The sequence below is a fragment of the Camelus ferus genome, chromosome 10 (assembly GCF_009834535.1).
Source record: "Camelus ferus isolate YT-003-E chromosome 10, BCGSAC_Cfer_1.0, whole genome shotgun sequence".
Taxonomy (NCBI): domain Eukaryota; kingdom Metazoa; phylum Chordata; class Mammalia; order Artiodactyla; family Camelidae; genus Camelus; species Camelus ferus.
Genome location: NC_045705.1, coordinates 43033971 through 43048753, shown reverse-complemented (window position 1 = coordinate 43048753; position 14783 = coordinate 43033971). Strand labels below are relative to the sequence as shown.

At 39.8% G+C, this 14783-nt stretch overlaps 1 protein-coding gene across 1 annotated transcript in view; it reads left to right on the top strand.

Moving 5' to 3' along the window:
• Positions 1–4917: 4917 nt before the first annotated feature.
• Positions 4918–14783, top strand: part of GRM5 (glutamate metabotropic receptor 5) — a gene marked incomplete at its 5' end in the record, with an annotated part of 88940 nt that continues 79074 nt past the window's right edge. Inside the window, 2 exon segments of the mRNA XM_032490504.1 lie at positions 4918–5171; positions 11730–11898. Of these exon segments, the coding sequence (XP_032346395.1) occupies positions 4918–5171; positions 11730–11898 (423 nt within the window).

Sequence of the window (14783 nt, the reverse complement as noted above, 5' to 3'; positions counted from 1 at the left end):
ACACAAAGAACTAACTTGGGATTTAAATAAATAAATAAATAAACGGCTGCTGGTTTCACCATTCTATGATCATGAGTTCATTTGCTGAAAACAATTTTAAATCATGGTTTCCTTTGCCCCCCCTATAAAAATAGCGCTAGTCCAAGAGTTTGGGCAGCAGGGGTCTGGGGCCAGCTGCTAAACCAAAGGTATGACTTCAGGGAAAGACTTTTCCCTTTCTCAGCCTTATTTTCCTTATCTGTAAAATGAGTTTATCGGGTCAGATGATGGGGTCCCAGTCTCCGAAGAGTACGGGGCCGAAGAGGTGATGTGGAAGATAAGGAAGCAGGTCAGCATTTGCCTTGTGAGAATCTGAAGCCAGTACTGTGAGGTCTTCTGGTTCTTTTCAAGAGTCCACAAAGCTGGATTTTTATATGAGATTTCCACTAAACAGCACTCAGGCCAAATAAAACATAACTAAAGGCCAAATTTAGCCCAAGGGCTTGCTTTCTGCAGCTTCTAGAACCAGATGCTTCTAAAGCCCCTTGTATCTCAGACACTCTCTGATTCTGCATTAAGACAGCCTGATTTCCCTTGTTTAACAGCGACTTCAAAGTTCCGGTTCCCCCGATGAATTAAAGAACATGTTTTGAGTGCTGTAAAATTTAGCTGTAATCACAGATTGAAGGATTTCAGTTTCTGCTAATCCTTTTGGAGCCTTCTGATTTAATTCAACAATAGTAAAATTAGAATTGAATGCTAAGTGTTCTAAATCAAGTATCCAGTTCTGAAGACAGAAGCAAAGAGGGAAGAGCCAAACTTCCCTGCTCCCATTTCCTCTCCACAGGCTGCTGTGAGGCAGGTCCAGCCTGAGAGCAGCTGGAAGGTTTGGGTTGGCACGAGTCCTCATGCCTACTTTGGGTCTGGCTTTTAGGAGACCCTAAAAAATAATCATTGAACAAATACTGCTGAATGAAGTCTAGTTCTTTGGGGGCCCTAACATGCCAGCTAATTAACATGTCCTGTCTCTCCTGCCACTGAGTGGATAAGAAAAGAAGGCTGGATAGAATGAGCCATTCATTATATGCACTCAGGACTGTAAAACTTGCCTAATAATGTGAAACTCCTCGGATCCATCACATGATCACTGAGCCAGCACCCGACAGGCTGAGTGTCTTTGAGGAGAGTGATGCCACATTACTCACGTTGGTATCACCAGCACCCAGCACACTGTCTGACACACAGTAAGGACTCAATAAATGTCTGTTTAATCAATCACTTAATTAATCTCTGAGTGAGTCAACAAATAAATTACTTAATGAGCCAGGATTTCTCTCTAGGACCTAAGCAGCAAGAATAAAGAAATTGAATATAATTCTGCTTTCTATTAAGACATCTAAAGAAAGGCTGTGTCAACCAAAGGAGAGTAGAGAGTTTGGAAATACAGACAGAAGACCAGTAAAAGGTAGTGGGACTCTGACAGTATCCCCACGTGATCACCCCCAAGTGATCACAGACTGTCCCTGATTCCAAATATTTCAATATAACGTTATATTATACAGAATATTGATTAAAAAAAAAAAAACAGGAAACCAACCTGGTTTGCTTTAGGCTACAAGTTTGCACCTGCTTTCTGTGGGCTGTGGGTCCACTGTCAGTGCAGTTTTCAAAGACTTTGCAGAGCTGTCAGAGTTTTACTGCGCACGTGCCTTGTCGAGGGGCAAGGCTTGGACAGAGGCAGTGCCCTATCCCGCAGTTCACATCTCAAAACTCCAGTGCACTGCGCAGTGTCAGATCCATTTCTGCAAAACTCAGGGGGGAGCCCAGGAGTTCATATTCAGTTTTGTGTGACTACTTCCTTGAGCTCCTCCCTCTCCACAGTCTCCCTGAAACTTTCTAGGTCCCAGCCTGTCTCATCCCTTCCTGGTCCTGCAGGCAAAACCCTGAGGCTTTAGTTTCTACCTCTGTTCCACATGCTGTTTCTCAGCTGGATTGTCATGGGAGCCAAGTGAGGAGAGAGACTAGAGGAAGGAAAAGAGCAACAGGGAGTTTCCCCATACTTCAGGGACACAGTTCCTTTGGTCACAGAAAAGGGTTCCCACCCAAAAGCCACCATGGCCTTTTCCACCACCATCCCTGTGGGGCTGCGCTGGGGACTTGCATAGAAAAACAAACAAATAAAAAACAAAAGTGGGATTTCCCACACTCCCCCTGACTTGTAGGGTGCCGCTTTCCACTACTCAGACCAGAAAGGAGGGCTTCTCTCAGAGCTCTGTCTGTCTGTCTCTCCTGGAACTGTGCACACTTCCACATTTAGGGACACCTTCACGTCTAGGCCTGGAGACTGTGCAAGAAACGAGACTGTGCAATTCTCATGCATGGCTCAGGAGTGTTTTGAATTCTGGTTTCCTTCCCCAATCTACCTGTGACCATTTACTTTTCAGAATCATCAGAAAGCTGCTCCAGTCATGCCACTCAGGGTTCTTAGCTGCACCCAGTGGGAGAGAAACACGGTGGAGATGGCTTACTCCATCTTGACTCGACCAGAACTTTTCCCATGCACTTTTATTAGATGATGAAAGCACACAAGATTGCTTAATGGAATTGCGTGGTCCACCTGGCAGATTTTGTTGTAAATTGGCACTGATATTTAGTTTCGTTTAGCAGCATTCTACGAAGCCGTGACTGCACTGATAAACTGATTTGACAATCTGAAGACCAGACCTGGTATTTGGTGACACCCTTGCAGACATCCTGTCACATATCAGGCCTCATTCATATTCTTAATATGTACTAATAGTGCCAGTGACGTGTCAGATGCCGTGGTAGGTACAAGGGCTACCTCTGAATGGCACAGAATCTTTGCCCTCAGAGAGCCCACAGTGTACCAGGAATCAGCCACAGCTCACCACCAGTGCCACAAGAGAACGAAGCAGAGCCTACAGTCTAGACCAGAGACAAATGTGTAAACTGGCAATTTCTTCATAGGATGTTTAGTGCATGGTAAACATTGGCACCACTGCTATAGGAGAACAGAACAAACCTTAATTCTGAACTGGAGGAGGGTCACTAGCAGCTTCTGAGTGGAGATGAGTCCTAGACGCACACAAATTAATCAGTGGAAAATCTGCAAGAAAGTATGTTCCAGGTGTGTGGACTGAAATGCAGAGGCCCAGATACAGGAAAGAAGAGTTTATTACATGGCTGCAGGAAGTTCCAAATAGCCGGTGCATAGGATAGGATGGATCAGAATACAGAGGCAAATAGAGAGCAGGATACAAAAGGTCTTGAAGGTCAGGACATAATATTTAGGATATTATTTGGTTATCAACTGAATGGTCTTAATAGAAAACTAACAAAATCAGTTTTTGTGCTTTAGAAAGTTACTCACTATATATTTACATTGGAAATACACAGATTTGAGCTGGGCAAGATTATAGGCAGTAAGATCTGTTAGGAGGCTGTTGCAGTAACCCAAGCAAAAAATTGTCAAGACATTTTGAAACTAGTAAAAATAAATCGTGCTACATCCTACAACGGAACACTATACAGCCAGTAAAATTAGTCTAGCATCTCTACATTTTTTAAAGGCATGATCAGGAACTCAGAAAGAAGTCTGATATCTGAAATAGCTCCAGTCAGTCAGCTGGTCATGTCAGTTCTATTTTCACAGTGTGTGCTGAATCTGAACACTTCTCGCCATCATGACCATCACCCTGCTCTAAGCCACCAATATCTTTTGCCTGGTCAATTACATTGGCCAATGACTGACCTCCCCATTTAACGTGTCAGACAGCACTTTTGATCCACACCTCCACCAACCTATTTCTCACACTCAATGTCTAATCCATCTAGTTGCTTAAAAATGAAAACCTGAGTTAATCCTTGATGCTTCTTTTTCCTTAACATTTCACATCCAATCCATTAGCATATCCTATTCTTCCTGCTTTCAAAATATAATTAGAACCCTACCCTGGACTAACCCACCATCATCTCTTAACAACCTATTTCATTTTTCTCTAGTTTTCCCTACTCTCATTCTATTTTCTATTCTTAACATAAAATTTTTAAAATGAAAATAAGATCATGAGCAGCCAGAAGTAACAAGCACTCCATGTTTGTTTAATCAGTAACTCATACCAAATGTTAGTTCTTTAATGAAACATTCCCCAAATCCCTTCTTTGGAAGGAGTCTCTCCCTCTTTGGACCTCTATAGATTTTAACTCCACATCTATTATGGATTTATCACCTTCTACCTTTCACTATAGTTATATAATTTATCTCTATTACTGAATAAGTTTCTTCTTATGTGTGGAATCCATGTCCAATTCATCTTTGTGTTTCCCTGGATCATCATTTATGTATACTCAGATTCCAGTAAGTTTATTTAACTAACTATGAATGGAACTTAAACATTATAGTTCAGAATTTCCAAATAGGTCAGTTTATGGAGCCAATATCCTGTGAAGCTGGAAGTGGTGGGTGATAAATCCAAATAGATAAGTTGAGGCAAGACGGTAGGGGATCTATTTGCTCAGCTAAGAATACATTATAATTTGGAAACTGGAGATTTGTTGATGGTTTCTAAATCAAGGAGGTATAATGTCACAGCTAAATACTTGGGAGATTAATCTGTCCTTATGATAAATGTTGTGGTACAGAAATAGAGTGCTTTCCTACATCGAGCCCCAGAGTTTGGTAACAGAGGACATGAATCTTGGTACTGTTGGGAATTCAGGTACTTTCTTTAAGGTCTTGGGGGGAAGAAACCTAGAAATAGAAGACAACTATTAAGCATACCATGTTGGCACCTGTATCTTAGTATTTCCTCTGGTTCTAACTCTGATCCATTACTCCAGGATGTCCTCTAATTATTCAGAATCCATAGGTGTGGCTATAGTAAAATTAAATCTGAAAGTTAATCCCTAATTTGTTTTCCAACAGGTTCTCTGACTCTGAGAACACATCATGTTCAAGACTCCAAAATGGGATTTGTGATCAATGCGATCTATTCCATGGCCTACGGGCTCCACAACATGCAGATGTCCCTCTGCCCGGGCTATGCGGGCCTCTGTGATGCGATGAAGCCAATCGATGGACGGAAGCTTTTGGACTCCCTGATGAAAACCAATTTTACTGGGGTTTCTGGAGACATGATCCTATTTGATGAGAATGGAGATTCTCCAGGAAGGTATTGTCACAAATCTCCTCTAGACCATAGAACCTGATCAAGCCATCTCTCGATCATGAGAAGCCTGTTTCTCTCCTTGGTGGTTACTAGGCTCCTGGCCATGTTTGGCTAGCTCTGACATCCCAAAGTGAGTAAAGACAGACAAAAGAAGCCCCACTTCCTGTGGCCAGGAAGAGGTACTAATGCTGATGTCCAAAATGTACCCCTGGAATCACCACTGTATTCCAGAGACCCAAGCTTAGGAGCAGGAGCCTCACACTGTCATAGATGATTAAAAGCCAACGCTATGGTTTCCCTGTACATGTTTGCCGTGTTACTCCCTGTATCCTGATCTCTTCCTGGGTCCTAGAACTATTTTCAAACAGGAACAATTCCATGTCCAGCAATCCAGAAATAGGGCTGTTTTTTGTACCTACAGTAAGTTACAACTTATTTTATTTTAGTATCCTCCAGCTGGAACACTTTCTCCCTTCTTGAGAACTAAATTGCCTTCTTCTCTGAAACTTTACCTTCCATTATTTATAGAGAGAAGCCTAAGAAATATGAACTTACTCATAATTATAGGTCAGCCTCCAGGGAAGTCATTAAGTACCCAGAACTTACCAGCATTCACATCTATCTCAGACTCTAAACTCTTAAGTGATTCTTCACATGAGACTTTAAACCCACGAGAGATAATTTCATTGAAATGACATTCTAAGTTGTTGCAAGGCTGGGTCTTCACTCTGCCTTGTGTTAGAACAGTCAACGTCCTTTGGGGTCCCACTGTAAAATCCCAGGTACTCTCCCAGCAAGAGCTTGACAGGTGTGCCTGGAAAGGGTGTGTTTCTACTCTGCTTGCAGCTGACTCTGCCAAGAGAAGGTCCCATGATCCCTGCGTGACTCACATGCCATGTGCCCACACATTGTACCAGCCACCCCGGTCTAGCTTGTTTCCATGTTCCTCGTGTGAGCTGGAGTTTGTCCCTCATGCAGCTGTTACTATCTCACAAGCTGAGCTTTTAAGTGACAGCTAGTTCCAAGCCAGGCAGCCAAGAGGAAAGCTGAATATTTCCTCTGTTCTGGAGAGTTTAAGAGTATTGCTCCAACCAGGCTGTTTGCCAAGATAAGACTTTTCGTATATAGTTTTCTACTTTTTGGCTATTCAGTATATTCATGGGAGGGGAGGTGGAATACAAGCATTTTCCCAGGGCCAAAGAGAACTGCACATTTGTTGTAAGGCTTCTTCGGGCAGTTCAACTAATGCGCTCAGTTTCTAGGCTCAGGTCAAGGCCCAGGCTCTTTTATCTGCATACGGGTTTATTATCTGTGCATTCCTAGAGCACTGACGTCAGCTTAGGATTTGTTCATAAACTTGGTTGACTGCAGCTCCATCAGTTCAAATAATTTTCATGTCCTGTACCCAAGTTAGTTCTGCAAGCCAGAGAATGAAGAAATGACTCAGATGGCTCAGCTCTATTCCAGGGGGAAACCTTAATAGATCAGACAGAACATCACTATCTTGTTGACAATCCTCCAAAGATGCTGGGATCGGGTACATTTAGGACATAGGTTCTTAACCATATTTTGGAACACGAATCTCTTTAAGACTTAGATGAAATTTATAAATATTCTCTAAAGGACAACATACATAAATTTTGCAAACAATTTCTGGGAACTCATAGTTGTTTACAGACTTTTCATGCATTTTCTAAGATTGGATATTACACTAACTCATTAATAAATGATCAGAATTGGCCTCTGAGGGCATGAGCCATACTCAGGAAAAGGTGGCTTGCATCTTATTTGTTTTTCCAATTAATCCAGTTATAGTTACAAAATAATTATAACTGGTATCTACTGAGTGTGTATTCTGAGCCAAGCACTTACCTAAATCCTCTACATTTTAATCCTAGGAGATACGTAATATCATCATTCTCTTTTCCAGCTCAAGGCTCAGATACTGAGGCTTGCCAAAGTTAAATGATTTGCCCAAAGACACAATCTAAGACACATGATAGAATCAAGATTCTAACTCAATCTCCGGGACTTCAGCTCCTAACCTTGTTCAACAGCTGCCAATTACAGCGTCAAAATCAAAAAGGCCCCTGCTCTCTGAGAACTCTACGTGTAGGCACTATGTTGCTATTTCTCTGGAGTAAAAGTTACTCAGCTGAATCAAAGACATTCCAACCTGGGCCATGAACCAGAGGAGACTAGGGTCATAAGGGGTTCCCCTAAAATGCCAGAGTCACAAGAGGAAACTCCTAACCAGAAGAAGCTGGGAAAGGTGGCAACTTACTCTAGCACACGCACCTGTGGCTTGCTTGAGAGCCCAATTTAACCATCATTTTTAAACCTCACATCTAATTAGACTACTATCAGCCCCCAATTCTTTAATGAAACCCTTGGTGCCAAGTGTGTTACAGAATTCTGAATTTTTATTATTACAAAATGTTATATGGTCATGTAATACCTCCAGCGTACTGTGGGGCAGCAGTTCTTAATCCACGCATTGCCACTTCTGCTACAAAACATATCAATATTTGCATGTATGATGAATAGGGTATAAACAGTCTCCTGACAGTGATGGTCGCGTTCTCTTACTGGTTTAGTTCAGAATGGCTCATGGTTTGCAGCCAAGGGAGTTATGAAAAAAAAAAAAAAACTTTAGGGTTTTCAGAGCTCTAAGGATTTCAGGATCATAGGTAAGAAATATGAGCCTTTACTATTTACCACTGATGGGATCCATCATAGGTCGGCCAACTATGGTCCGCAGGCCAAATCGGGGGTGCTATCAATTTTTGTAAACAAGGTTTTATTGGGACACAGTCACACTCATCTATGCAGATACTGTCTGTGGCTGTTTCACACTACTCAGCCAACAGTGTTGAGTAGTTTCAGCAGAGACCATCTCACAAAGCCCAAAACATTTACTGTCTGCTCCTTTATAGCAAGTGTCTTCTGACTCCTGATTTACAGAGAGTCCTTTGAGAACTAAGATTTGAGAGGCCTTGCTGCTGCCCGGGACTGACCATAACTGGGCAGAGGAAACATGCAGAGTAAACATCAAACTACGTAAACTAACTATTTAAGGCAAAAATGTTAACATTACATTGTTTATAAGTTTATAAGTATGGGGATGTAAAATATTTGACAACATGGCATATAGGAATGGGGTATAAAATTATACAGGGCAAGGTTCTTCTGTTTTACATTAAGTGACACAACATTACTCTCAGTAGAGTAAGATAAGAATGCATATTAAATCCCTTGAGCAACTAAAATTTTAATACAAGAGACAGAGCTAAAAAGCCAAAAGCGAAATACTAAAAGAAAAAAAAATGGTTAATCCAAAATAAGGCAGGAAAAGAGGGGCAAAAACAGATGTGACAAGTAGAAAATAAGGCTGGACCACTAGAAATTGGCAGATACTAAGCTGGTTTGCACACAGATTCTTAATATGTGGCTCTATCCTCAGGAGGACTTCAAAAAGCACCTTAGCCTCAGATCATAGACCGAGAGGACCATTCGGGCCATTTAAATCTAATACCCTTCACAGCTCCCTCCCCCAAATGATGTTCCAGTTCCCCTGACAACAACCTTGCTTCAGCCCATTAGGTAAAGAGATCCTATCTCCTGCGCAACCCTGCTCTAACTTTCAGAGTGAGAACCACTTACACAGTTCTTTAGTTCTGTTCAGCTGAACCCTGCCTTTTCTATTCAGTTTCTATTCAGTGCTTTAACAGAGCTTTTTTTTCTTTTTGGTTACAATACATTTTATCTGTTTTATTTTGTTTTTGAACACTGTAGAAAATTGAAACAAATTTTCAGCATATTTCAACACTAACTGTGGCCAGTTAAGGAAGAGACAGACATGGGGAAGCGGAGAGAACGGTGGAAGAAGTAAGAGGTATTAAAGAGGACAGATTACACATACCCACACACATGCCCACATGCAGTGATGAGAGAGGAGATCCAGAAGAAGAGATGTAGGAACAAACCAAGAGGCTCAATGAAAGAGGGTGAGAGAGCAAAAGGGCAAGAGCAAGAATAGGAATAAGAGAAGAGGGGAGGGTATAGCTCAGTGGTAGAGTGTGTGCTTAGCATGCACAAGGTCCTGGGTTCAATCCCCATGACCTCTGTTTAAAAATACATACATACATACATACATGTAAACCTAATTACCTCCCCCCAAAAAAGACAATGTAAAATGAACAAATATGGAAAAAAGAAAGTATTGCTTTATTTAAAAAAAAAAAAAGGAATGTGAGAGAATTAAACGATGGGTAACAAACACAGGAAGCCATCATGTGCTTTAATTCTTCCCTACAATTTAAGTAAGCTTATTTTTCACTCACTCACTTACTCTCACTTTTGATGGAGAATAAAATCTATCTCCTATCTCTGAAAGTTCAAAGAATTCATGTCAATTGACAAGAAAAGAGGAAAGGAATCTTCTTTTACGGAGAATTATTCTTAGCTGTTTCTTTTTTAATGCACTGCTACCAAAGATTTTTACAATAATGTTGTGCTTTCATAGCTATAACCACTAGTGATGATGTCCCTGTGGTTGTCTGGTAGGTAAGAAATAATTACCAGAAATCTAAAAGCTAATCCCATTATCTCTAATAAATTTAGAGTAGGTTGACTGGTTTGAACCAAAATTAAGGTTTAACTTTTCTTGAAATCACTTCCCTGTCAAATATGACATTTTCCATTCTATTGAGTTATCATAGTTATTTTTCAAAAACTGGATCCTTTGACTTTTTACTATTCCTCCTATATTGAACAGATTTCTGCAATGGTTAAGCAATGGAAATCGATCTCCTAGCTCTGTCGAGTACATCCGGAGCAGTCTCATGGAGAAGAACTAACAGCAGACTTAACATCTAAGGGCTGAGTTTAGACTTGCATACTCTCCAATCTGATATCATTCATTACCTCACCCAGATTCAGTTCCATCTTCTATAAAATTAACAGTGTGGACTAGATGGCATCAAAGTAAACAACTGGTAGAAATGGGTTGATGGCTCATTTGGGGGTGAGCCATGAATCCTTCTTCATATGTCTTCAAATCAGTAGCAGCAAAGAAAAGACCTTCCTGACACTGTCAGTTCTTTCTTCCTCCCAGCCTAGAATGCTCAAAGGATATTTGTCCACAGGCAGTCACCTCTGGAAGCCTTAGCAGCCCATGGAGCCAATCTGAAGTGGCCAATGACATAATATATGAGTTCCTTTTACCTTAGTACTCTAATGTCTCAACTCAGTGCATGTTTAGGAGCCACTGGCTAACTGTGACAGAATGGAAAGGTGCTGAACACTGTTCTGTGTCCCACAGATTGGTACTTTTGATGTAGAAGTGGAATTTAGGCAGTTACTCAAAATTGTTACCAACTGCAAATAAAACACTGTCGGATAATCCTTATACCACTGAACAGCCAACCAAACTTATGAACAAGTTAACATTCTGGAGAAGACACCACAGTAAAAAATGTGATTAGGAGTGAAAACAGGATGGTATCATTTTACAATGGAGGTCCAAAGATTGGTGTCAGGTTTGTTCTTAGTGCTTTTGTGCTGAGCATTGGTCTGAGTATGCCGATCTAGTCACTTGAACTCCAAGACCAGAAAGGTTTCTATACATGTTAATTTTCAGATAGCTAAATATGCTGAGCATGGAGATTGGAGGAGACACTTACAAGAGCCCATCTACCAATCCTTTAAAAGTCCTGGGAAGTAAAACATAGGGCACTGTGTGAAGACATTGAACACCTAGGACATATGTACAGAGATGACTATAGGAGTTGACGGGGGGTATCGCTCATCTGATGTCCTCAGATTGGAAAATTATGTCAGAAGGGCTTCTCTGCAAATGTTTTTATATGTAAGAAAAATCTTGTAAATAATCACATTACTTTTCCCTCTTTACATCTCCATCCCTTTACTCAAAATAATAATAGACAATAAAGGCTGAGAACTCACAAGGTACTAGTGTTTTCTAGCATTTTTACACTGCATGAGATGCTTTAGAAGCTTTTCAGAATTATTTTAAACATTGCTCCTGAAAGTACCTTTATACAATGAGTTTAACCACTGATAAAGGGCAAAATAAGAAAGGTAAAGTCAGGCCCTACCCAAATTACCGCCACGTTCCCTACAGCTGAAGACAAGATGAAAGATTTACCAAATTTCTCACTTGGTTGGCAAAGGAAAATGTATCATTTTATTGGAGTGGAGACGAAAACCTTGCTGTCTTTTTTGGAAGCCTAACAGTGGTTCTTGTTTAAACTACTTGAAGTTATTTCAGAACTGTCTTTCATCCTGCTGAGGTCAAGTCACCTTCTCGCATGGGATCATTTTCTATTTCAGGTGTAAGCTTGAAAGTTTAAAAAAAAAGTCTCTGATGAGAAAATGAAACAGACAAGGTTTTCGTTATTCTAAGTGTACTGTCATGGAAAATTCCAGTGTCACTAATATATTAGACAACAGGTACACTGGAGGACTGAAGTCTACTGCTTTTTCATAGCTGGATATTTATACTTTCAGCTGAATGATTATTATATTCTTGTTCCCAAGGTATGAAATAATGAATTTCAAGGAAATGGGAAAAGATTATTTTGATTACATCAATGTTGGAAGCTGGGACAATGGAGAATTAAAAATGGATGATGATGAAGTGTGGTCCAAGAAAAGCCACATCATCAGATCCGTGTGCAGTGAACCCTGTGAGAAAGGCCAGATAAAGGTAAAATGGAGTCTGTGATGCTTTCATTTTTGTTGTAAATTCAGAAGCATTGTCATTTTTAAAAAGTTGTAGATATTTGTTTTACCTTTTCCACTGTAGGCTTCTAATGTCAGAAAAAAAATTTAAATTTTTTTCTCACTAATTATGATATCTAGTGAGACCCGCAATGGTCTCGGCAGTTGGACTCACCTATTGGGGTATTGGGAAAATTTAATTTAAAATGTGCGTGAGTGCAGTTCGAAACCACTTGATGAATCATGCTCACTCCCTTTCTACTCATGGAAGCCTTTAAAGACATGCTTCCTGGGAATAAATAATTCATGGTTGGAAAGCACATCAATTTCTAATTAACTCAACAAGTATTTATCAAACCCCTACTAATGTAATAGTTTACATGGATGGGGCAAAAGTAAACAAGACACATTTACTATCAGAAGATTTATTGTCTGTTCTAGAATAACAGTGAATAAGCCAGGGTGTGTTGCTCTAGATGGTTATTTTAAAAGAGAAAGCTGAAATGATAGGTTGAAGCCATATTTGTGGAGAGTTTTGTATGCCATGTTAAACAGGTTGAACTTAAGTTTTATTAGCCAGGAGTCTGAGAATGCTTTTGACCGAAATGTTGACATAAGCTGGACGACAGCAGGTGAAGATTCATGAGTAAAGTTATGAATAAAGAAAGAAGAGACAAGTTAGAAGGATGCTGTGATAGTGGTAACAAGGGCCCTGAATTACAGAAGAAACAGTGAGAAAGGAAAGCGGGCAGGGGACGTATTTGAGAAAAACATTACAGCGGTAGCCGCAATCAGCCCTGGCCACCAACCACAAAGGCTGAAATATTCACTATGGGCCTTTGCAGAAAAAGATTGCTGATTCTTAATATTCAGTGACAGTCTGCATCTTGGCCAATCATCCTGAAGTTAAACTCTTCATGTGAAATTCTTTTTAGACTCATTCAGAATACCAGTTGTTCATAATTTTCAGTTCTTCCTGTGGAAAGATTAGCTTGTGTAAATTACCACATGGAAGTTGTCTGTTTTGACCCTTCACAGCAATGCAAGTGTGAACCTGTAACTTCAAAAGGTTGAATGTCTGTTTCAAAAGATTTCTTTACATATACTTTTCTACCCACTTCTCCTGGGAATAACTTACTGAATTCCTAGGAAGAATTTGATTCCCTATTATCGTATTTTTAATACTAGCTAATTTGTAATAATGTTTATATAGTCTTTTTTCTAAGCCAGAGTTGTTTTCCTAACCAGATCTCATTTTCATTCCATTAAATGTACAATTGGCTACATTTTCTTAATATGGTTTAAGATTGTCACTGAACGACTTCATGAATGATATCCACACCTCATGGCATTCGTTCAGCTTTGTTAACTTAGTGTCCATGAAAGGACACGTAGTCTGGCAAAAAAGTTCAAATATATTTCACATTGTTATTCATAAAGAAAGCACCACTATGGCTAGGGTGTCCAGAAAGAATGGAAATCACTCTGAAAGAGAACTGTCACCACCTCTTCTATTCAAAATAAGTATGAAACAGAACATATATAACGAGTGAAAAAAAGTAAAACAAATCAGTTCTGAATGATCAGAATAAGACACATTAAGTTGTCACTATTGATTCAAAAACATGATTGTAATATTGGAATTAATCTCGGAAAAGGGCATGAGCTTATTCTGGTAAAAACCCGAAATCCACAAACCAATGTGCATTGAATCACAGAAAGTCAGCGCACATCTAAGAGAAAAAATGCAGCTGCTTTTGTTTGCTGGGCCTGCTAAGAGAGCGGCATAGGAAATGTGCCTGCTTGTACGACAAAAATCTAGGAATTGTCCAGTGACAGTTTTACCAAGTGTGGCTGAAATTACTCTGAAAATGAAATTCATTTCTCTATATGGATATTTACATACATACATATATATATATATATATATATATATATATACACACACTATTAAAATAGTTAATATTTAGAGTTAATATTTAATATAATACTATTAAAATAGTTAATATTTTAGAGAAGTTTACAAATCATTGTGATATTCTATTTAATCCTCAGGAAACTCTATAAAGGTAGGTGTTATCTAAAAAAGTATTAGTCTCGGTTTCAAAAAACAGGATCAGCTGGGAGATAGCTCAAGGCTGCACAATCATCTGGTGGCTGTAAGTAGGACTAGATCCCCAGTGCCTCTTGATTCCCAAGCCAGTATTCTTTCCTTTACATCTTTCAAAATATCATTAACTCTGTGCAGACCAATAAGGCTCAATATTTATGAGCATGGCCTCCAAGTACAACAAGCTTTGTTTGATTCCTCCTTTACCCAGTGCTATATGAACTCACTAAGCCTTCGTTTTCTTCCCTAAAAAAAAATGAATAAAATACAACCAGTTACTTTATACAGAGTGGTTTCAATGTTTTAATGAGACGACAGCGTGGGGCATGCACTAAATCACCAGTAAAGAGTCCGTATTATTAGGAAGAACGCTTTAGATAGATGGAGCAGGTCTAATTAGCAATGTTGCCTCATTTATCTGTTTATTTTGGGGAAAGGAAGTTTCAAGCCCTTTTGTCATCATTCCCTACTTGTATTGTCGTAGTGTCAGGAGTCAGCACGAAGGGTAGCATAAAGTGTAAGAAAGGGCTGGCAGCCTACAACTGTACTTGGCTGTGGATATCTAGACGTTATTATCAGAGGTCGTTAACAGAGTCAGCATCTAAGGCGAGGACTGTGAAGTGTAATCATTGCTGTGTCTGGTTACTGCTGGCTATTAATCGCGGTTCTAATTATTTATAGGAATGTTCAATGAACGCTGTCTCTATTCCAGAGAGGCTATTCATGAGCCAGTGGTGGAAAAAACATAAGAAACATCCATT